This window comes from Mastigoproctus giganteus, chromosome 13 (genome assembly GCF_048544385.1).
Source record: "Mastigoproctus giganteus isolate SK-2022 chromosome 13, ASM4854438v1, whole genome shotgun sequence".
NCBI classification, from domain to species: domain Eukaryota; kingdom Metazoa; phylum Arthropoda; class Arachnida; order Uropygi; family Thelyphonidae; genus Mastigoproctus; species Mastigoproctus giganteus.
Genome location: NC_143587.1, coordinates 68,610,257 through 68,635,996, shown reverse-complemented (window position 1 = coordinate 68,635,996; position 25,740 = coordinate 68,610,257). Strand labels below are relative to the sequence as shown.

General features: G+C 38.4%; 1 protein-coding gene across 6 annotated transcripts in view; it reads right to left on the bottom strand.

Moving 5' to 3' along the window:
* The window catches only part of LOC150076142 (serine/threonine-protein kinase SIK2-like), a 362,913-nt gene that overhangs the window by 228,012 nt on the left and 109,161 nt on the right, over positions 1-25,740 (bottom strand). For all 6 annotated transcript variants that reach the window (XM_090387046.1, XM_090387049.1, XM_090387050.1 and 3 more), the window contains one exon: positions 9,895-10,011. In XM_090387046.1, coding sequence (XP_090243172.1) covers positions 9,895-10,011 — 117 coding nt within the window. The remainder of the gene's footprint in view (positions 1-9,894; positions 10,012-25,740) is intronic.

Below are 25,740 nucleotides of genomic sequence, written 5' to 3'. Positions count from 1 at the left end.
TCTTCATTATTATTATTATTTGCCATATGGTGCAAGGAAGCCTGAGGCTTTTGCTGCACCAGCCAAAAAATTTCGGAATTACTCTAAGAGAGGGGGGGAGAGAGAGAGAGAGAGAGAGAGAGAGAGAGAGAGAGAGAGAGAGAGAGAGAGAGAGAAGAAAAGAAGAGAAAGAAAACAAGAAAGAAAAAAAAAAGGAAGAAAAGAAGAGAAAGAAAAAAGAAATAAAACAAGAGTTACAAGTAGAAGAGAATCACCAAGAAAGAAAAAATGATGATATCCAGCTCAGGACCTTGGGTGTGCCAAGCCCACACTCATCAGATGTGAGCCCCTAGATTTAATTTATTGCAAATCTGCAGATAAAAGAACCACTAGGCAGCAGTGATCACAGTGTATTGATGTAGGATTTACTTAAAGATGTAACTACCATCAAGGGTATAAAGGACACAGATTTTGCTTCCATAATGGGGACTATGGGTCTCAGACAGTTTTTAAAATCTATACAGTGAGACCAACTAGTTATGTTACCAACAACAAATTCTAAATGGGAAGCATTCAGGGAAGTAATCATAGAAGCTTTTCATACCAACTAAGAAACACTATTCAAGGCCTAGATTTGAATGGCTACCAGATGAACTAATAAAACATGTGGCAGAGAATAAAGGATAAAAATCAATTATCACATGTTACAAAAGCCTATGGTAGATATAAACTAGTCAGCAATCGAGTCAAATCTTAGACAAGCCATGGCAGATAATGAGAAATCTTTGGCAAAGGATGCAAGAAAAATAGCAAAGCCTTATTTACTTATGTAAACACTAGAAGAAAGGGGATGAGAAATCCTTCAGGCAAGTTGCCAGAAATTTATCAAACTCTTAAGAGCAGGCTGAATGATCTTGTAATAACTGAAAGTGGAGGAAAAATTGTTGAAGTTAAACAAAAAGATGGATGGGATCTATCCAATTATATTAAGGAAGGCAGCAGAGGACATAAGCAAACGCTTAGCCATCATTATTAGAGAGCATCCTTGGATTTAGGGGAAGTTCCCGTGGACTGTAGATGTGTGAATGTATCACCAATTCACAAAAGGGGGATCAAAGGGTGACACAAGTATTACAGACCTGTTAGCTTAACTTCTGTTCCAGGGAAAATAATGGAGTCTGGTTACAGAAGTAATGCAGGACCATCTAGACAGGAGTGCAGTTATACTTCAGTCACAGCATGGGTTCATTAAAGGGAGATCTTGTCAGCCCAATTTTCTGGATACTATGATGCAGTAACAAAAGAACTAGAAGCAAAAAATAATTTTGCTATCATATACTTGGCTTTCATTAAAGCTTTTGATACTGTTGCACATAAAAGAATGTTGTATAAATGGTAGCAGCATGGCAGTAAGGGCAAGTTACTGCTATGAATAAAGAGATGGTTGAGAGGGAAAAGACAGAGAGCAGTTATCAATGGATACTGCTCTTCATTGATTAATGTTATTAGTGGAGTCCCAAAAGGTTCAGTGCTGGGCCCATTGTTGTTTTCTGTATTTATTAATGACAATAATGACAGTATGCTGTTACAACAAGTTCTAGAAAAATTAGCAGATGGGCTGAGAAATGACAATTTAAGTTTTAACATTACCAACTAATGTGGAATTTAATTACAGACATAACTACTGTCAAGGATAAATGGAAAGGCTTTTGCTCTCGCAAGGGTGACTACAGTAGCGTCGGGCATTTTTAATTTCCGTGCAGTGGGACATCAACTGATCATGTAACCAACAACAAATTCTAAAAGGGAAGTAATCAAAGAAGCTACTAGGATTTTTATACCAATCAAGAAATACTGTTCAAAGCTTACCCCAAATGAATGTCAGATGAACTATTGAGACATGTAGAAGAGAAGAAAAGTGCATGGGATACATATAATTTATCAAGTGATACAGAAGCCTATGGCAGATATAAATTAGTGTGTAATCAAGTCACAAAGGAAGCTAGGCAAGCTAAGGAAAATTATGCAGTCTCCAGCAAAAAATGCAAAGAAAAACAGAAAAGACTTCTATGCTTATATGAAAAATAGAAGGAAGGGGTTGAATCAGGGGCCACTTGATGTCTATGGGTTTTTTGCATCTACATTCACACATGAGGAATTCTTTAGGAAAGGGGATGCCAGAAGTTTAGCAAACTCTAACGAGAAGCTAAATGATTTTATGATAACTGAAAGGAAAGTGGACGAGAAATTGTTGAGGATGGACATAAGAAAGGCACCTGAGACACATGGAATCTATCCACTTATATTAAGGGAGGTAGCAAAGGAGGTAAGGAAACCCTTAGCCATAATTATAAAAAGCATCTTTGGATTCAAGGGAGATACCTATGTACTGGAGTTGTACAAATATAATCCCAGTTCATAAAAGGGGATCAAAAGGTGATGTGAGTAATTACAGACCTGTTAGCATAACATCTATTCCAAGGAAAATAATGGAATCACTGTTTAAAGAAGTAATGTGGGACCATCTGGACAGGCATGCAATTATGCTGCAATCATAGCATGGATTTGTTAAGGGGCAGTCTAGTCTAACCAATCTAATAAGTTACTATGATGCAGTGACCAAGAAACTGGATGTAAGAAATAATTTTGACATCACATACTTTGATTTCAGGAAAGCTTTCAATACTGTTGCACATAAAAAAATGCTATATAAGAGAAATGTGGAATTAAGGGCAAGTTACTGTTATGGATAAAGGAATCGTTAAGTAGAAGAAGAAAGACAGTAATCATCAATAGGCACTGCTCTTCATGGACTAATGTTATTTGTAGAGTTCCCCAGGGTTGAGTGCTGGGCCATTGTTGTTTTCAATATTTATCAATGATGCTGATGAAGATATATTAAGCTTAATATCTAAGTTTGCAGATGATATGACAATTGGCAGGGTGGTTAATGACAGTAATCAGGGTGAGCTACTGCAACAAGATCTAGGAAAATTTGGTCAATGGGCTGAGAAATGGCAGTTGAAGTTTAACATCGACAAATGCAAGGTACTGCATATGGGTAGCAGTAACCCCAGAGTAACTTATGAACTGTGTTGTACTACACTCAGGGTAATGGAGAATGAACAAGAATTGGGAAGTAATTGTGCAGTCAGACAAATTGTCTAAGCAGTGCAGACATGCTGTCAGGAGAGCTGGAGTTTTATCAATGATATACAAAAACTTTATTGGCAGGGAGAAGGAGGTAATTATCCCTTTGTATAAGGCTTTGGTTAGGCCACATCTTGAATAATGTATACAGGCTTGATGGCCTCACATAAGCAAGGATGTAGATTTGCTGAAATGCATGCACAGAAGGACAATCACACTGGTGAAGAGAACAAAAGGTGCTCTTACCTAGGAAGGCTTCATTTCTGCAAATTGCAGCGTCTCAAAACTAGGCACTTGCAGGGAGATATGACTGAGGTGTTTAAAGCCTTGAATGGATTAAGTAAGCTGAATGTTAATAGCATTCTATTAACATGCAGCTTACTTAATGATGGGACATAAATTCAAGTTGAGGAAGGATGGTTGCAGAATAGATGTGGGGAAGTTTGCCTTCAGCCAGCGGGTGATTGATTGTTGGAAAAAGCGTCCATCTGTTGTTATGGAAGTGAATGGTTGAATTAATTCAAGGAAGAACTTCACAAATTCTTGTTCTTGGAGGGTACGAATGGGTGAACTATGTAGTTTTTTTTTTTGTTTTTTTTGGCTGATGCTATATAAGCTTGCTTTCTTACATCATTTTTGTTACTACTACTACTATTACTACCTGTGAGGTACTACACTTAGGTTAGTGGAAAATGAAAGAGGCCTGGGTGTAATTGTGCAGACAGATATTAGGTTCTCTGAGCAGTGCAGACAGGATGCCAGAACAGCTCGTGGTGTTTTGTCAATGATATACAAGAATTTTGCTAGCAGGAAAAAGAGTTGATTATCCCAGTGTATAAGGCAAAGGTCAGACCACATCTTGAGTACTGCATACAGGTCTGGAGGCCTCATTTTAGGAAGGACATGGATCTGCTGGAACAGATATAGAGAAGGGCAATGAGATTAGTGAGGGGAACAAAGGGGGTGCTCTTACCAAGAAAGGCTTTAGTTCTGCAAATTGAAGCATCTGGAGACCATGCACCTGTGAAGCAATGTGATTTAGGTGTTTAAGGCTTTGAATGGATTGAGCAAGCTCAATGCTGATTGGATTCTTCCTCATGCTCATACTATACAAATGAGGGGGTATAAATTCAAATTGAGGAAGATAGTTGCAGAATAGATGTGCAGAAGTTTGCCTTTAGTTAGCAGGTTGATATTGTATATGCTTGTTTTCCTGCATTATTTGTTGATATTGTATATGCTTGTTTTCCTGCATTATAATGCTAACATAAAATGACTCTCTCTCTCTCTCTCTCTCTCTCTCTCTCTCTCTCTCTCTCTCTCTCTCTCTCTCTCTCTCTCTCTCTCTCTCTCGGTTCAAAACAAACCATCCACTTTAACTACTGTTCAACAAGACAAAAATATTCCCCTACAAAATTTATATACAATAAGCAACTTAACTTTTGTGGTCCCTTTTAAGTACAAACCATGAACCAACAAAGCACACTTCTGGTTAAACAGGTATGTTAATAAACAGAATATGCATGTCGCAGTTATTGTAAAATTCTAACAAAGCCATAGAGACACCTCTGCATTCAGAAAACCCATGGTTTGGTGTGGTGTAACAATTAATTTGTTGTAATTGCTTGGCCAATCTTCCATGACAACAAGAATGCTGACCATTAAACTGTCTATTAAATAGTAGTTATGACAGAAGATGCTGTAACTATCTAATGCAAAACAAAACTTAAATCAAAGCATATACCATGATCTGTGTTCACTGCATATGCTGTTTTCTGTACTAAACATGAGTAGAGCCACAGCCATCAAACAGCAGTTTTAAGGCTATACCAAAATCTTTGGTAGTAGATTTGTATATGGAAAAAGAACAGCATAAACAAATCCAAAAGAAAAGTAAAACTCCCCATAACACCATAAAAGACAATATTTCCAGAAGTCTTCCAAGAAAACTGAAAGAGCTGGCAGATATGGGTATGCTCTCATTTTAATCCAGTTATAACCAGCACTTTGTTCCTGACCTTATCCTTCTTATTCCCCTTAACTTCAACACCAAATTAATGCATTTTTTTCCTTGTCTGGTGTCTATACACCTTTTAAGGACAATCTCCAGGGGCTTGACTGAATTTTAATTTAGTTTTGGTATTCAATTTCTTCAATTATCAATTTATACTGTTACTATTATTTATCTGTAGTTATCATTTAATTTTTAAATTTAGTTCATCCCAAAAAAGAACTTCACTTTTATGCTACTTGCTTGCTTGCATATTCATCAATTTTAGATTTCCCTTTTTTATACTTAAAACTCTTTACATTCCATCACATTCTAAAGACGTGTTTTCACTAAAGAGCAATTTGTTCCTCCATTATACAAGAATCCCGTCCCCTTTTACTTTTCTTCACTGTCTATATCTAAGTATATATTAACACCAGCTGCCACCACAGTGTCAATGTGACTCCATGTGTCTATTGCCATTTTTTTCATTGATCCCTTCAGCAATCTTCTACAATTTGCCTTGGAATTTGTTGTTCACTACTATACAGATTTCTTGCATTTTAGGGAAATGATCATCAGATGATTATAAAATCGCAAATTCTTTTTTTGTTAGATACTATGTATCTTTGATATATTACATTAGTTGCTCTAAGAAACAGATATATAATTATCCTTAAAATGTCAGTGTAATTAAAACATTGTTTCTTATAATTAGTTAATTAGTGTTTTTTTTTTTTTTTTTTTATGTGAACCCCAAACACGAGAGATATTAGAACCTATAGTACTTAGTACCATGCTTGGGTTGGAGGTTGAGAAGACGAAAGAAGATATTTGTTGACATTGGACTTGAACTTCTGTAGATTGTAATTTTCAGGAAATACGTATGAAGGAAGGTTGTTCCAGAAAACAGCAGTTGAATGAATAAATGAGGAAGATGAAAAGTTGGTTCTGTGGGTTTGAAGTTGGACAGTAAATGGATGTTGGCTGGTGCCGGCACGTGTTTAGACTGTTTTGAAAGAGAGAGCGGGAATTATAGAAGCCAATTCAGAAGAACAGTGCCCATGGAAATATCTGCAGAAGAGGCATGCAGCAGAAACAGTACGTCTATGAGAAAGCGAGTGGAGAGACTCTGTTAGAGATGAATCATTAATTAACCTAACTGCCCTCTTCTGAATGGAATCAAGAAGCCTGAGAGAGGTTTTGGGGGCACCACCCCAAATGTGGGAACAATATTCCATGGCAGGGCGGATTTGCGATTTATACAGAGTGAGCAGCTGTTTGGAAGAAAAGTAACGCCGAGAGCAAAAGAGAAAACCAAGTTTTTTAGATGCAGAGGAAGCAATATTTGTAATGTGCTTGTGCCAAGAGAGATTAGAAGTCAGGGTAATCCCCAAAAGAGATATATCCTTTTGCCTAGAAATTGGAGTGTCACTAAAGATAAGCATAGGAGCAGAAGAATCCTTTTTCCGAGATATAAGACAAGACTGAGTTTTAGAAGGGTTGAAATTAACTAAGTTGTCTTTGCCCCACTGGAGAATTACCTGAAGATCGGCATTTAAGGAATTGGTAGCAGATTTTCGAGAAGTTGAAGCTGATTGAGCAGGGCAAGGTTTCTCAAAATGGAAAGTTGAATGCAATGTGCTATCATCGGCAAAACTATGGATAGGATTTCCAGTCAATGGAAGAAGGTCATTGATATACAAGAGGAAAAGAGTGGGGAAAAAACTGAACCTTGGGGGACACCGGCATTAGTGGAGAAGTTAGAAGACAGAGAGCCATCTACCATCACCCTCAGTGAGCGATCAGAGAGAAAACTGGATAACCAATTACTAAAAACAGTTGGCAAACCATAAGATGGAAGCTTGTTTAGAAGACCTTTATGCCAAACACGATCGAAAGCCTTTGAGATGTCAAGAGCAACTACTTGTGTTTTACCGAACCTTTCCATTGAAGTAGTCCATAAATGGGTAACATAAGCCAGAATATCACCAGTGGATCGACACTGACGGAATCCATACTGGCAATCGTTGATCAGACGGAAGGTTTCTAGGTAGTTTAGGAGTTGGCAGTTAATTGATTTCTCCATTACTTTAGAGAGAGTAGAAGTAATTGCAATGGGACGATAATTGGATGGGAGGGATTTGTCACCCTTTTTAGGAACTGGCTGGATATGAGCAAATTTCCAAGCAGAAGGAAAAACACCTTTCAAATAAGAAAGTGAAAAAAGGCGGCAAAGAATAGGAGTAAGTTCAGGAGCACAGATTTTGAGAACAAGTGGAGAAATACCATCAGGACCTGGAGCTTTCTTAGCATCAAGATTCATCAAAATCCTTCTGATATCCTTTTGACGGAAGACCACAGGAGGCATTGAATGGACCGTGTTGGGAATGGTGGGAGGTGTTTTACCAAGTTCATTAATACATGAGCTGGAAGAAAAATGGGATACTAGCAGGTCAGCTTTATCCTTGGCTGAAGTGACAACAGAACCATCTGGTTTGGACAGAGGCAGAAGCAGAGATGGGCAAAAGTTGCGGCCAATAGCTTTGGCAAGAGACCCGAATGCTCGGCTACCATTAGGGCAAGAAGCAAGTTTTCTACTCTTAGCCTGTTCAAACTCTAGTTTGGACTGATTAATAACTGCTTTACAATTGTTACGAGCTTTGGTGTAGGCAGAAAATGAAACTGAAGAATTAGAAACAAGCCAATTACGATATGCAACATTCTTCTCTTGAACAGCCTTAGCACATTTATTGGAAAACCAAGGTTTAGATAAAGGACGAGATTTTAAAGTGGAGTGTGGGATAAAGGATTCCATTCCTGCAAGAATAATTTCACTGACACGATCTGAGCAAACGTTGACATCAGGAGTTTTGAAACAGTAATCCGACCAAGGAAAAGAAGAAAAGAAGTCTCGCAGGTCATCCCATTTTGCATTCTTGTAATGCCAAACAATACAAGGTTGGGAATAGCCATGAGATAAAGGTTGCATTGGAGAAGAGACAATCACCAAGTTGTGATTTGAGGTGCCTAAAGGACCTCTCACTTCGACTATGTACTTAGAAGGGTTGTTTGTGAGAAAAAGATCGAGCGTATTGGCTGTATGATTCGGATTGTCCGGTATTCTTGTAGGTAAATGAACAATCTGTGCTAGGTCATTAGTAATTGCAAAAGTGTCAGCATCTCGACCTGCTGGGTCGGTGTGACTAGAAAACGGAAGCCAGCTGGAGTTGTGAACATTAAAATCACCAAGGAAAATTACCTCACTGTTAGGAAAGTTGGACTGGAGAAAGTCAAGTTGCAACGAGAGGAAGTCAAAGAGCTCCAAGTGATTAGTGGAGTTGGGAGAACGGTAGAGACAACAGATGAATTTGACACAATGAGGTAGAGAGATTTTAAGCCAGAGAAGATCAAAGAGAGGAGATTCCAAATTGCCAAGTCTCTGACAGGAAATATCAGAACGGACATATGCACAAGTACCACCTTTGAGGCGAAAGGAATCATACAGCGAATAATTTGGGCATCTGAGATGAGCAGTAGTTGAATCAACCGATAACTGAGATTCTGTCAGAAAAAGTACATGGGGTTTGGCAGACTGCAAGTGGAAATGGACATCGTTGAGATTAGAATTGAGACCACGTATATTTGTGAAATGAATTAGGAAGTCCTTGGGAGGTTTAGATCTTTTCGCAGATAAGCTTGTTCTATTAGTTTGACAATTCATGGTGTATTCAATAGTAAGAAAAAGTGGGTGGGACATGCTGTATGAAGTAATGAAATTTTTGGATATGGCGTACATGTGGTAAGAATATACCCAGATCCTTGACATAACATAGCCTCGACAATGCTCTCCGCATACACACTACTCGGACTCCCTCCAGTCACTATCTGGCAGAGTAGAGGTAGCAAGATTATACACTAGCTGATCCGGAAGCCTCCTAGAGAGTTAGCAATAGGTTCGGTCCGGTGTACTAACTAGCGGCCGGCCTGCGAAAAACCGTTTTAGAGCTGTACCCTCGAAATGTAAGGAATATTGGATCTCGCCACGACGTTCATCATAACCTCAAAAGTCATCAATCATACTGCATGATGGAAGAGATAGGGAAGGGTTGACCGGAACTTAGCTCTAGAGACTAAACATGGGTTCCACCACTTCAAGCCTCCAATAAGCAAAGTGGTGGTATTTCACCGGTTGATGAGAGTCATCTACCACCTAGTACTGCCTGGTAACATAGAGGGGCGGCATTCCTCCATGTGGTGTGGGCGCCACACCTCGACCCCTGCTTACGTTGGTTCACACCTGGGTGGTCACCCACCATGTGCTTGTGCATGGAGGTTATACCCAGGATTACTAACAGTCCCACCATCGTGAAGGTGCAAGCAGAGGATTTGGCTGTCACAGACCGTCCGGACTTCGCCGAAATTGGGTCCACTTGACTTGAGTGTCACCCGAATATCAGTTCCATCAGCGTTTTAGACTCCCAGGTAGCAAGTACAGCTTGTCTGGCATATCTGAGAGAATGTCTGTGACAACCTCAATTCTTTTAATTAGTTCTTAGTCTCAGGCTAAAAAGTTCAAAGTTTATATTTTGGACTGACACCCCCCCCCCCACACACACACATAAAAACCAACAACAATTTATATGGAATTCACAGACAATTACACTGAAACCTAGTATGGAGCTTATCATCATCATCAAGAAAGGCATATAACTATTACATGCTTTCACTAGTCATCATCATTGTCCTTGGGAATGTCAAAAATAAAAACTTACTTGATATAACTTTATAATATGGGGATGGTTGAGCAGTTTCATTATCTGGACTTCTCGATATACCTTTTCAAGATTGACTTTGTTCAACTGACTTTTATCAATGATTTTAATGGCTACCTAAGTAAAAAAAAAGGGAAGACATTAGTTTTCCTAATGTAATTTTGAAAGGGCATTTTGAATGCAGTTATTAGAATATTGTAATAAGGACACTTCTCTGAATTAGGAGGCTGTTTAATTTTGACATAAACTTTACAAAGAATTAATACCAGTAATAAAAGACATTTTTGTTTCGGTACATCTCTATTTGTTTTCTTCTGAGGTAAAATTAAATATAAAAAAACTTCCAAAGACAAATTACATGGTAGCTGCAGCCCTGCTAACAAGAACAGCAAAAAAGAGCCACATGTGGCTGCCTATACTGCAATCTGCAAATAGGAATGACAATGAAAATAATCTAACTGGGGGCCCTCACCACTCTAGTGCTAGTAATTGTGTTTGTTAACAGTTCTATTCAAATGAAAGTATGTTTCATCACTGATGATATTTAGTTGCAAAATTCAGCTCTGTCACTGTCATTTGTGCATAATTCTTAACTATACATAATTTGTAGAGGAAAGCAATTTATGCTTCTAATAGCTTTAAAATGTAGTAAATTCTCAAGAAACATGTAACTTGACCTGTAGTTTAGGAAGACCACTCCTAAAATTCATCGTAGGCTCCCCACCAATATCCGGCAGCAATGTGAAATATAACTAATTGAACTTTCTCTTGCCTTGAGTATAATGACATTCTTACTACTGAATAACCTATACCAGAAGAGTACTACACAATAACAAAAAAATGAAATCGCAACGGCTAATACAACAGTATTACTACTATTACCAGCCATATTAATATTATTATCATTAGCTATATGGTGCAAGGAAGCCTGAGGCTTATGCTGCACCAGCCAAAAAAAAAAAAAAAAAAATTTCAGAATTACCATGAGAGAGAGAACAAGAGTCAGAAGTAGAAGGGAATCACCAATAAACAGAAGAATAATGACATCCAGCTAAGGACCCTGGGTGTGCCAAGCCCATACTCACCAGATGTGAGCCCCTGGGGTTAAATATAGTGCAAGGAAGCCCGAGGCGAGAGAGAGAGAGAACAAGAGTCAGAAGTAGAAGGAAATCACCAAGAAACAGAAGAATGATGATATCCAGCTAAGGACCCTGGGTATGTCAAGTCCATACTCACCAGATGTGAGCCCCTGGGGTTAAATAAAGTGCAAGGAAGCCCGAGGCTTATGCTGCACCAGCCAAAAAAAAATTTCCGAGCTACCCTGAAAAAGAGAGAGTCAGAAGTAGAAAGGAATCGCCAAGAAAGAGAAGAACGATGATATCCGGCTCAGGACCCTAGGTGTGCCAAGCCCATACTCACCAGATGTGAGCCCCTGGGCATTAGACAGGGTCTGTCCCACAACAGACTAACTGCTGCTAACATCAAGCTTTGTTGCTTTTATGCATCCTTCTGCCACTGGTTCCAAATAATAAGATTATTTAACATAGTTGGAAATGAAAATCACTTCAGAATAATTCTAAAATTTTATATGATTTTCTCTCAACAATGCAAATAGAAAGGATAAATCATAATATTTTATTTATGATGTTGAGAAATTCTGCCAGTGGAGGTGCCCTGAGTATTGTATACAGCAGGGGGGTGAGCAACCCCTAACCTATGTAAATATTGTATCCAGCCTGCACTCATTGTAAATTATTATCGATAAACAGCCTGTAAGTGCAAAATGAATTTTTTATTAATAATTCTGTGACTTGTAATTGGGTTGCTTCCATTTATTGACATTTATGTTTTTCATTCTACACTCATGCTAAAAACAAGTAACACTTTGCATAGAGCTACACTGCAACTGCTCCATTTTCCAATGCACACTCAGCAAAATAAGAAAAGCAGACTATAGAAAATGAGTATTTCAAAGACAAGTTTTATTATGAGTTATAAAATAGCTAAAAAACTATTAAGTGTACTCAAATGGCAAGTTTATTAAAGAATGTATTTCTGAAATTGTTCACATTTTGTGTCTGGGAAAGTGTATTTTTTTGAAAATATCAGTTTCTCTTGAAAATCAATATCAAGACTTATTAATGAAATGCCCCAAAATGTTTCAAGAAACTTCAAAATCGGGAGTTTCAAAGTAAGTCTACCAGTAGCAACTGAATCAAATACTGATGTATTGGTCAAGGTGACTCAGTCACAAAGATCATATTAGACCACAAATATAAATTATTATTATAATTATTATTAAAACATTCTGATTTGTATTAAAAACAGTATAATAAATGTAATAAGTAAAAGATTTTTGTATTTATTTTGTTTTAATAATAATATTAACATACTTTGCAATAATCCACTTTTAATATTTACAAAAAAGAGAAAAATAAATTATTATACATTTTTGTATAATAATTTATATTTAATAAATTTTAGTATAATAATAATATATAATAAATTATTATACATTATTGTTATACTAACAGTGTCAAATGAAGCAACAAAGCAATCTTATACAGCATCAGCCAAAAAAATAAACTTCCCACATCATCTGTACATTCCCTCCAGTAGTTTCTCTACCTCTCCTTTGAATTTATATATATATAATCTTTATACAAAAGTGATATATACAATATACCTTTCACAACAGCAATGCCAGGGGTTTTACACTGACTAGTGGAGAATGCAGCTCACATTGAGAATTTGCATTCATCCCCCAGAGTCAACTACAGAATAAGTTTCAGAAATTATTTACAATATATTTCTACAGACATACTTTTGATATTATTTGCAATGTACAGACATTATACTTTTCAAATTATTATACTGCCCATATTTAATGTGCAGTTTGCCTGGTTCAGGTTAGGCTATCAAGGATCTGTCTGCAGTTTTTTCAATCCTTTTCAAATTTGTAGAGGTTGCCGTCAATTGCTTGGACTGTGGTGAGCATCTGCCTGGGAAGAAAATGATCACAGAGGGCTAGTCTGTTAGGGTGGGCTATAAGTGTGGTAGCTGACCTCATTCCGGGTTGAGGGATTCCCCAGCTGTAGTTTCCAGATGTTTGGCTCCAAGATTATTCCAGTAGTCATTTTGGCAGTTAAGACAAGGAGCTTTTCCATTACAATATATGGCAGTTGGGTAAAGTTTAGTGAGGTTGCCATTGCAGTTGTTTGTTGCTGGGATGAACAACTATGTTTATGTGTGATCCAACAAAGGAGCCAGGATTCGCCAAAATACATGTGCTAATGTTGGTAGGGGTTGCAGACACCCAAATTTCTGAGTCATATAACATGGAGTATACAGAAGTGTATATGTACTGACGAGTCACATCCCTAACATGAAGAAGTTGTTGTTTGGTAGTCCAGTGCATTTGGCAGAATTTTGTTATGAGCTTGTCAATGCAAGAGTTAAAGCTCAGTTCATAATCAAAGATGACTCCCAAGTCAGTATGTATATTGACCACTGTAAAAAGAATACTGTCTAGAGAAGTTTGGACTTCAGTGGGTTGGTGGTTGAGAGAAAAGACAATTTGGGCTGATTTTGGCAAGGTTAATCGGTAGTCCAAATTGATAGAGACAGGATCCTAACTTGCCTAACTTTTCATTGACCTTTTTATTGACATTGGGATATGTTTGCCGGGGTTAATCTGAGTATGTAGCTTAATATCACCAGCACAACAGATAATGTCTTCTCTATTGGCACAAATGGAATAATGACTGCAATAAATAATACTCTGGAGAGGACCCCGCCTTGGGGAACTCCCGAAATGATCTTTCTCAAGATTATGCCTTGAGCTGCTGTAAGAAGAATGGTTCTGTCAGAAAGCAGGGTTGTGATAATCCACAATATATCGCCATTTATGTGGAAGTAATTTTCTAGGAGGTAAACAAGCGAGGGGATGCTGATTGCACAGGCTGGCTTCCAGGTCAATGTATATTACAGAAACCTCTAGTTTAGCTTCTAGTGCTCTGAGAATAATGCTGGTTATAGATGTTAAAATTAGTGACTGTGGATCTTCCAAGAATGGCATAGTGAATTTGTGGGGGTTTGTGATGCATGAAATGATTGATGATGGTTGAAAGTAATGCCTTCTCCATAAGTTTCAAGAGCCTGGAAGGGTGAGAGATTAGCCTGAATTGTTTAATGAGGGTCACAGATTGTCATTTAGGATGTGGCCTCACAGCATATCTGTTCCAGAAAGGGGGGAACTAGTGCTGTGTTAAGACATTGTTAAAAATTGACAGTAGTGGATCAATGATAAATGTGCTGAGGCATTTGATCATAAATTACAGAAAAGGGTAGGTGCCTGCAGTTGTGGTGGGAGGCAATCCATTTATAGAAGTTCCTAGAGATGCAAACGGTAGTGAGCATATCAGTTGAGATGTTGTTGATGGGTAAGTTGCCTGGATACGTTGGGGCTACAGTGTTTGAGAACTGTGTAATGTGGTCAATCCACAGTTTAAGGTCCAGTGTTTTAGGAATTCCTGTGTGCTGAGAGTCATAAAATGACTTGCCTTTTTGTAGAGTTGCATTTAAATGTTTTTTAATTGCAGATGATTCCTGGCATTTGAACAGTTCTCAGGTTCTAGAGAAGGCAATCCGATCTTGTATAGCGACTCACTCTATCCATCTCTTATGCAGATTTTGTTTTTCTTGAAAGCTGTTGTTCAATGCGGGTGGGAGGTAACAATCTCTATCTCACATCAATATTTATTCCATGAACTTCTACAAATGTTGCCTTAATGCTGCCTGGTTTGGTAGTCACTTCCAATCGATATACAAAGATTTGACCATGAGTCTGGACCACTGAGATATTTTATGAATAAGAATGAATCCACTTAGTGAAAAGCTGTGTTGCATCTGTATTGCCTTGTTGTCTTCCATGTTGACAAACTGAATGAACATTTTGCATCTATATTCACACACGAGGAATTCTGTAGGGAAGTTGAGGACAGAAGCTATAGGTAACAGGGAGCTAAATGATTTTGTAATAACTGAGAGCAAAGTAGAAGAGAAATTGTTGAAGTTAAACAAAAGAAAGGCACCTGGGGTGGTTGGGATCTATCCAGTTATATTAATGGAGGTGGCGAAAGAAGTAAGCAAACCCTTAGCCATAATTATGAGAGCATCCTTAGATTCAGGGGAGGTCCCCACAGACTGGAGATATGCAAATTAATCCCCAATTCACAAAGGAGGATCAAGGAGTGACAAGAGTAATTACAGACCTGTAAGTTTATCTTCTGTTCAGGGAAAAATAATGGATTTAATGGTTAAAGAAGCACTGCAGAATCATCTAGACAAGACTGCAGTAATTAAGCATGGGTTTGTTAAACAGAAGTCTTGTCTTACTAATTTTATTGGGTACTATGATGTAGTCACAAAGGAACCAGATGAAAAAAATAATTTTAATATCATATACTTTGATTTTACTAAAGCTTTTGATATTGTTGCACATGGAAGACTGCTGTACAAATTGGAGCAGTATGACATTAAGGGCAAGTTGTTACAAGGGATAAATAAAAGGAAGGTTGAGTGGGAGAAGACAGGGTGGTCATCAATGGTACCACTCTTCATGGACCAACATTATTAGTGGAGTCCCCCAGAGTTCAGTGTTGAGCCCAATTTTGTTTTGTATATTTATCAATGATACTGATGAAAGTATATTAGGCTTAATGTCTAAGTTTGCAAATGACACAAAGGTTGGCAGAGTAGATAATGACAGTATGCAACAGGATATGACAGTATTGCAACAGGATCTAGAAAAGTTGAGCAGGTGGGCTGAGAAGTGGCAACTGAAGTTTAACATCGAAAAAAAGCAAAGTACTGCATATGGGTAGCAGTAACCCCAGAGATTTTTTAACAAACTGTGTGGTACTACACTTAGGGTGGTAGAAAATGAAAAAAGACCTGGGATTAATTGTGCAGTCAAATATGAAATTTTCTGAGCAGTGCAGACAGGCGGCCAGAACAGGTCATAGGGTATTGTCAATGATATACAAGAATTTTGCTAGCAGGCATAAGGAGGTGATTATTCCCTTGTATAAGGCAATGGTCAGCCACACTTTGAGTACTGTGTACAGGTCTGGAGGCCTCATTTTCGGAAGGAGTAGAGTTGCTAGAATGAGTATAGAGAAGAGCAACAAGACTGGGGGGGAACAAAGGGATGCTCTTACAAAGAAAGACTTAAGTTCTGCAAATTGCAGCATCTGGAGGCTGGGCAGTCTGGAAGAGTATAAGGTGTTGAATGGTTAGAGCAGGCTTGATAAATTAGCATTCTGGTGAGTATGGGCTTAGCACACACAGAATCCTGAGCTGGATATCATCATTGTTCTCTTTCTTGATGATTTCCTTCTACTTTTGTCTCTCTCAGCATAACTCAGGAATTTTTTTTGGTTGGTGCAGCACAGACCTCAGGCTTTGTTGCACCATATAGCTAATAATAATAATAATTAGCATTAGTCATCATCAGCCATTTTCAATCCACTGCAGGATGAAGACCTCTCCAGCAACTTTCCAGTTCCTTCTGTTTTGAGCACTGGCCATCCATTTACTACCCACAAACTCATGAATTTCATCTATCCATCTCTGCCGTTGTCTTCCAGGTTTTCTTCTAGCTCCTCTTGGATACCATTCTGTTATTTTCTTAGTCCATCTGTCATCATGTCTTCGAGCTATGTGTCCTGCCCAAGACCATTTTAGTTCTTTAGTTTTGATAAGAATGTCCTTTACTTGAGTTTGCTGCCTAATCCATGTGTTTCTCTTCTTATCTAACAGTCTGATTCCCAATATAATTTGTTCCATTCTTCGCTGTGTAGTTCTCAGCTTCTCTTCCATTCTTTTGGTGAATGCCCAAGTTTCACTTCCATAAGTCATGGTGGGGAGTATACATTGGTTCATTATTTTACGTTTCAGACAAACTGGGATATTGCTCTTCAGTATGTGACTATATTTCCTGAATGCTATCCATCCAAAATTTATTCTTCTCTTGACTTCCAGCCATTTATCATTATTACAGCTAATAACTTGTCCCAGATAAGTATATGACTCCACCTTTTCAATTACTGCTCCTTCAATCATTATTTCCCTTTCCGTGGCATACTTGTTCATCATTACTTTTGTTTTAGCCATATTCATCTTTAGTCCAAAATCCTTACTAACTGTGCATAACTGATTAAGATTTTCCTCTAATTCTTTGGGATCGTAGCTTATAACCACAATGTCATCTGCAAATCGTAAATGGTTTAGGTACTCTCCGTTCACATTGACTCCTTTCTGCGACCAGTCTAATCTTCTGAAAGCTTCCTCAAGGGCAGCAGTAAACAGCTTTGGAGATATTGTGTCTCCTTGTCGAACTCCTTTCTCAATTTTAAATTATTAAATTTTAAATAATAATTAGCATTAGTAGCAGCATATAATGCAAGAAAGCAAGGTTATATAGCATCAACCAAAAAAAAAAAAAAAAACTACCTCCCATTACACTCATCCATTCACTCCAAATATTTGTCTAGTTCTGCCTTGAACTTATTTAAGTTGTTGACCTCCACTACAATAGATGGAAGTTTGTTCCAACTATCAACCACCCGTTGGCTAAAAGCGAATTTCTGCACATCTATTCTACAGTTGTCGTTCCTCAATTTGAATTTATGTCCCCTTAGATGAATAATCTGAGCAAGAGGAAGAATCCCATTAGCATTGGTTTTGCTCACACCATTCTTATACACCTCAATCAGCCTTATACACCTCAATTAGATCACCTCGCAGGTACCTAGTCTCCAGAAGCTGCAATATGAAGAACTTAAGCCTTTCTAGGTAACACCAACCCTTTGTTCCACTCACCAATCTCGTTGCCCTTCTCTGTATTCGTTAAAGCAGCTCTACATCTTTTCTAAAATGAGGCCTCCAGATCTCTATGCAGTACTCAAGATGTGGCCTGACCATTGCCTTATACAAGGAGACAATCACCCCCTTATCCCAGCTCACAAAATTCCTGTATATCATTGACAAGACACCATGAACTACTCTTGCAGCTTATCTGCACTTCTCAGAAAACTTCATATCTGAATGCACAATTACCCAGGTCGTTTTCATTCTCCACTACCCTGAGTGTAGTACCACCGAGATGATACGTTGTGGGGTTACTGCTACCCATATGCAGTACTTTACATTTGTCAATGTTAAACTTCAGTTGCTACCTCTCAGCCCATCTGCTCAGCTTTTCCAGATCCTGTTACAGTAGCATACTATCATTAATGTCATCTGCAAACTTAAACTTTAGACCCTGACATACCTTCATCAATAAAATTGATAAATACCGGTAACAACAATGGACTCAACACCGAACCCTGGGGGACTCCACTAATAACATTAGTCTACAAAGAGCAGTATCCACTGATAACCATTCTCTGTCTTCTCCCACTCAACCATCCTTTTATCCATTGTAGCAACTTGCCCTTAATGCTATGCTGCTCCAATCTGTATAGTAGTTTTCCAAGTGCAACGATATCATTACTATTATTATTATTAGCCATATGGTGCAACAAAGCCTGAGGGGCTTATGCTGCACCAGCAAAAAAAAAAAAAAAAAAAAATCTGAGTTACCTGTGAGAGAGAGAGAGAGTGAGTTGTTTGTTTGTTATTTGGTTTTTAGGAGCATTAGCAACTAAGGCCATATTGCTCCAGGATATGTGGTGGTCATTCCCTGACCTTTCCGCATCCTCCGTATTTGGTTGTGACGGGCTTGAACCCCGGTCTAATCAAGAAGCGTGTGCTCCGCACTGCTGCTCCTTCCCACCTGGCTACAGAGGCGCCTTGAGAGAGAGAGAGAGTCAGTCAGAAGTAGAAGGGAATCACCAAAAAAAAGAATGACGATATCCAGCTGAGGACCCTGGGTGTGCCAAGCCCATATTCACCAGATGTGAACCCCTGGGGTTAAATCAAAAGCTTTCCTAAAATCAAACAATATGATATCAAAATTATTTTTTGTATCCAGTTTCTTTGTGACCATATCATAGAATCCAATCAAATTTGTCAAGGCTTCCCCTTAACAAATCCATGCTGTGTCTGACCTATAACTGCAGTCTTGTCTAGATGATCCTGTATCGCTTCCTTAACCAGTGACTCCATTATTTTCCGTGAAACAGAAGTTAGACTAACAGGTCTGTAATTATTCGTGTCACCCTTTGTTATATTTCAGACACAACCACAACTTCAATTCATGGAGAACTCCTGAGTCCAAAGGGAGGTCCACATAGATTCATAATTACGGCTAAGGGTTTGCTTACTTCCTTTGCTGCTTCCCTTAATATAACTGAATAGATCCTAGCCAGCCCAGGTGCCTTTCTTATGTTTAATTTCAACAATTTTTCCTCCAGCTTATTCTCAGTTATTACAAAATCATTTAGCTCCTTGCCAGAGTTTGATAAGCTTCTGGCTTCCACTTCCCTACAGACTTCCTCATGTGTAAATGTACATGCAAAATATTCATTCAGTTTGTCAGCTACCTCAGCAGTTTCATCAACAATCGAACCATCAATGTCAAGTAGACCAATCTGATTCATCTCCTTCTTTCTACAGTTTACACAAGTAAAGTAGTCTTTACTGTTTTTCTTTGCATTGTTTGCCAAAAATTTCAGTAATCTGTCTTCGCTAGCATAACATCCTTTGTGACTTGATTACAGACTATCTTATATCTACCATAGGCATCTCTGTCTCCTGATAATTTATATGCGTCCCATGCAGTTAAAAAACCTTAAACAGTATTTCTTAGTTGGTATGAAAAACCTAGTAGATTCCAAGATTAATTCCTTGAATGCTTCCCATTTAGAATTTTCTGTTGGTAACATCATCAGTTGGTCCCACTGTATAAAATTTAAAAAATCTTTGAGACCACTGTTAGTCACATTTATGAATGCAAAAACCTTTCTCTTTACTCCTGATAGTAGTTACATCTTTAAGTAAATCCAACATCAGTACACTGTGATCACTGCCACCTAGTGGTTCCTTTATCTGCAGATTCTTAATGCATGAAGAATCACTGTTGATAATCAGATCAAGAGTATTACTCCTTCTGGTTTCCTCTTGGAGATGCTGCTGTAGAAAACAATCATCCAATAAATCCACAAGAAGTTCCAGTCTATATCTGGGAAGTTAAAATCTCTCATTATAAGACAATCTGATTTACTGGCCCACTCTATTTCTCTGTATAACTGTTCATTGTACTCAGAGTCATTAGGCCTATAACAAACTCCTACCCTCATTTTTGCTTTCCCAGTGCTTATGTTACACCAAACTGGCTCAACACTGCACTGGCCACCCATGCCAACTGGATGCACTTCCCTAGATTTTATGTGTTTCTTAACTAACATTATCACCCCTCCTACCCTGTCTATCCTTTCTGTATACATTGTACTCTGCAAATTTCAATTCTGCATTTCTCATCTCTGTGTGACACCACATCTCTGATATCTCAACAATATCTGCCTTTGATATCTTGACCAGCAACTCAAATTCATCAAATTTATTTACTGTACTCCTAGCATTCGTGTACATGCAAGTATACATGCACCTATTCCTACTCTTGGTCACCCTAACACAACCCATGTATTTACTTGTTCTATGATGACTCTGAGCAGCACTCGAAATGATGAGATTCTTCCTCTTGCTCAGATTACGAACCTGAGGAGGCAGAAACTCAAACTGAGCAAAGACAGTTGCAGAATATGTGCGGAAATTTGACTTTAGCCAGCTGGGCAGTTGATTGCTGGAACAAACTTCCATCTGTCGTTGTGGAAGTTGATAGCTTAAATAAATACAAGGAAGAACTGGACAAACTTTTGGAGCGAATAAGCTTGCTTTCTTGCATCATATGCCTCTTCTAATGCTAATGTTCCATTTTTTGATAAGTATATATCATCCTGGTTTCTTTTGAGTGAACCTGTTGATCAGAGAGAGAGAGAGAGAGAGATGCCTTGGGCAAGGAGTGGATGCAGTCTGTAATCCTTGATGGTGGGATCGTTTCGATATTCTGAGTATCATTTTGGCTGGTGACTACTTCTGCAAATGTGGGTATTGATGCACCCTTTCCAGTATGAATTGTCTCCTCTAACATTTTAGGTTTTGTATTATTTTGGGTCAGTACTGTGGAGAGGGGCCACCTGAGAGGTCTTTAAGTGGCTATCTCTAGTGATTTGGCGCCTCCGTAGCCAGGTGGGCAGGAGCAGCAGTGCGTAGCACACACACTTCTTGATTAGACCGGGGTTCGAGCCCGTGAACATCAAATACGGAGGATGCGAAAAGATCAGGTGACCACCGAATATCCCCAGAGCAACATGGCCTCAGTTGCTAATGCTCCTAAAAACCAAATAACAAACAAACCTAGTGATTTTAGATGCAGAGTTGGGAGAGTTACCTTCACCGAGACCTGCAACTTTGCTTTTGAGCTGATTCATATCTCCCTGTGTTGCAGCTGCCATTGGACTAAGGGTGGTGGGCATATGGGCAATTGCATTATTTATAATTTGCGGGATGTAGTTCCCTTGAACACCGGAACATGTATCGTTTCTACTTCTGGCTTGTTTTCCAAGGTTACCTCAGCCACATTAATTGCACTGTTGCTGGGTATACTATTTTCATTGGGCATAAATAAGATTGCTAGTTGATGCATTTAGTTGGCTAGGAGCCCTATTTCTTGTTTAATGTCATTGTTCTGTGCACAAAGCTGCTGGTTCTCTTCGGATAAATTCTGCAGGCTGTCGGAGATTGATGTGAATTTCCGCACTATATTTTCCATGAATTCTGCAGTTTGCATGGAGAAGAATTTCATGTATTCTGCACAGATGCCATTCACGTTTTTTAGGAACTTGTTCTGCTCATCATTAAGGAAAGCACTTTTCACTTTGCTTTCCTTCCTGCATTGCACAGAGTTTTCATGTGTTGTGAGGATTAGTTGTTGACTTCAGACCTCTGGGTTCCTTTCACACCCTGGACTATCAGCTACTGAGTAAGTTTGACTAAAGTTTAATGTTTGAACATCTGTTTATTTTCTAGCTCAAAATCATCATGGATATCCACACATTCTGCTGCATTTATCATTTCTTCTTCTTTACTTTTTTTGCAGAATGGGCAAATGTACTTTACACGTTGTTGCTTGCTGAACTGCTTTATATCGCATTTGGTACAGGGTGCACAGTAAAATCATCAACATGACAACATTGGATAAATGTTTCCTGATATACTTTACAATGGAAGTACGTAGGATGGCTTGTTGAAATTTCTGATTCTGCCCAAGTTTCTTCCAATAATCAAATACCTGCTGACTAAAGGCAAACTTTCACAAACTATCCTACAACCATCCTTCCTCAATTTGCATTTATGTCCCTTCATGTATGTAGTCTGAGCAAGAGGAAAAATGCCATCAGCACTGAGCTTGCTCAATCTACTCAGTCTTAAACACCTCAATCCAGTCATCTCACAGGTGACTATTCTCCAGATGCTGCAATTTGCAGAACTGAAGCCTCCCTTGGTAAAGACATCCTTTTGTTCCCCTCACCAATCTCATTGCCCTTCTTTGCACCCATTCTAGCAGATCCACATCCTTCCTAAAATGAGGCTTCCAAACCTGTATTCAGCATTCGAAATGTAGTCTAACCATTGCATTATAAATGGAATAATCGTCACCTTAATCCTGTTATCAAAATTCCTTTATATCATTGCCAAAACTCCATGAGCTGTCCTGGCAGCCTGTCTGCACTGATCACATCATATCTGAATGCACAATTACCTGCAGGTCCTTTTCCACTACCCAAAGCATAGTACCACAGAGCTGGTACATTAATCTGGGATTACTGCTACTATCCATATGAAATGGCTTGCATTTGTCAATGTTAAACTTTAATTGCCACTTCTCAGCCCATCTGCATAATTTTTCCAGGTCTTGTTGCAATACCATACCTTGATTACTGTCATTAACCACTCCACCAACCTTTGTATAATCTGCAAATGTAAACAATAAGTTTGTTTGAATGCCTTCATCAATATTTAATATAACATGAGTTTATTTCATTTTAATTTTTAAGCACCATAAAATAAATCAGGAGTGAGTTTACAAATTTTGGTATATATGAAAATATCTAAAAAATTTCATGACCCATATTTATTCAAAAGTAAGTAATTTCATTTGGTATATCACCCTAAAAGGTTGCAGACCCCTGATACATGACAGGTTACCATTTCAAAAAGTATGTAGTTCAACTAGAAAAAATGCAACAAAGAGCAACAAGGATAGTTATTAGCATAAGGAAATATTGGAAGATGAAGAAACACACCTACACTGTGAACATAATTTAGACACTTTAATTAATAGCTGTGTTGCAATATTCCAAGTGTTTTGAAACAGTCCCTTCATCTGTGGATAAATAATTAAAACTTACTTAGAAATTTACATAACACACCACATCTTCCAAACATAGCTATAGAAACTATAGGGACACAGAGACTACAGAAAGTGAAGAAACAAGAAAGAAACTGTTATGAAAGAAAGAGACTGGGAGTTCAGGGGACACTCTCAATTAGGTTCTGTGAAGTGCCAAGGAGTTAAAAATGAATACTTCATGATAAAAGTCACTCCATCATGAAGAATTTAGTACAAGAACCCACTTAGTGATGTTTTTGGTATTTATTAATGATACTAAGAAACCATATCAGGATTAATGTCTAAGTTTGAAGATGATACAAAAGTTAGCAGGTGGCTAATGACAGAAATCAGGGAGGGTATTCTAGAACAATAAAGAAAAAAAACAAAGCAGATACTGAAATGGGTCATACTGAAAAGTGCAAATTAAAGTTTAACATTGAAAAAAGAAAGGTACTGCATATGGGTAGCAGTAATCTATGAATAACATACCAACTATATGGTATGACACTCAGGGTAGTGAAGAATGAAAAATATTTTGGGGTATCTGTGCATTTGTCATTTAAATGAGCTTGCAAATTAGTCTCTACCCGAGTCTTGTCCATCAAAGACTTATTCTCATTTGTTCTATTGTTCTGAACAACATCTAGTTGATTACATGGCAAAACATAATAAACAAGAACAACAAAACAGAAACCCTGCAAGTCAATTTAAATCACAGAACAAATTAGTAAAATTCAATTCACCATTTGGCCTTGTGGCAAGGATGGGCCCATCAATACCCACACCACAAGGAGGCAGGTCCCTACTATCAAAGAATGCTGACATGGTTAATGCAATTGCATCATTTTTATACATAATAAACATATAAAAACATCTTCAGTGCTACTAATTGTTTATCCCAGTTGATAATTTAACTTGGGATTACTCTGATCTAGGTGCAGAATCTTGCTGTTGTTTGTTGTTTGTTTTTTAGGAGCATTAGCAACTAAGGCCATATTGCTCCGTGAACATGCGGTGGTCATTCCTGACCTTTCCGCATCCTCCGTATTTGGTGGTGACGGGCTCGAACCCCGGTCTAATCAAGAAGCGTGTGCTACTCACTGCTGCTCCTTCCCACCTGGCTACGGAGGCGCCTACAGAATCTTGCATTTACTAGCATTTGGGGATATCAGAGATATAGTGTCACTCAGACATAAGAGGTGTAAAATTTGAATATGGCAAGCATAATGTATACAGAAAGGACTTAGTACATAGTGTTGATTGTCAAGGGGCGCCAGGGGTCCTCACAGCTCCGAGTTTTCATATTCTGTTTTTAAGTACAAACTATGTAATGGCCAGATTTAGTGTGTATTTTAGTGCTGGTCTGTGTAGTCCAACCGGAGCAACGTGACATTAAGGGCAAGTTATTGATGCTATGAATAAAGGGATGGTTCAGTCGGAGAAGACAGAGTGGTCATCAATGGGAATTGCTCTTCTTTATTACTGGAGTTTTCCAAGGTTCGGTGCTGAGCCCTCTGTTGTTTTCTATATTTATTAATGGTATTCATGCTTAATGTCTAAGTTTGCAGATGATACAATGGTTGGCAGGGTGATTAATGACGGTAATGACAGTAACAGGATCTAGAAAAATTGGTCAGATGGACAGAAAAATGGCAGCTGAAGTTCAATATTGATAAATGCAAGGTACTATATATGGTAGCAGTAATCCCAGATTAACATAACAACTGTGGTACTACACTCAGGATGGAAGAAATGAAGATTGCTGCATATCAGACTTCACACTGCTTCATACCCAAAATGAAGATTGCTTCATTGTGCGGTCTGATATGAAGTTCTCTGAGCAATGGAGACAAACCACGAGAACAGCTCATGGGGTTTTGTCAGTGATATACAGGAACTTTTTTTCTAGCAGGAATAAAGAGGTGATTATTCCATTATACAAGGCAATGGTTAGACTGCATCTTGAGTACTGCATACAGGTTTGGAGGCATCATTTTGGGAAGGATGTAGATCTGCTGGAATGGTTGCAGAGATGAGCAACAAGGTTGGTGAAGGGTATGAAAGGGTGGGCTCAACAAGGAAGGCCTCCCTTCTGCAAATTGCAACATCTGGAGACTAGGCGCTCCTGGAAGGAGATCTGATCGAGATTTTTAAAGCTTTGGATGGATTAAGCAAGTTCAATGCTGATGGCATTCTTCCTCTTGCTCGGATTACATAAATGATGGGGGGAGGATAAAAATTGACAAAGGATGGTTGCTGGAGCAGATGTGTGAAGATTTGCTTTCGATCAGTAGGTGCTTGATTGTTGGAACTAACTTTCACTATTGTTGTGGAAGTGGGTAGTTTGAATAAATTCAAACTTTATAAGCTTGCTTTCTTGCATCATA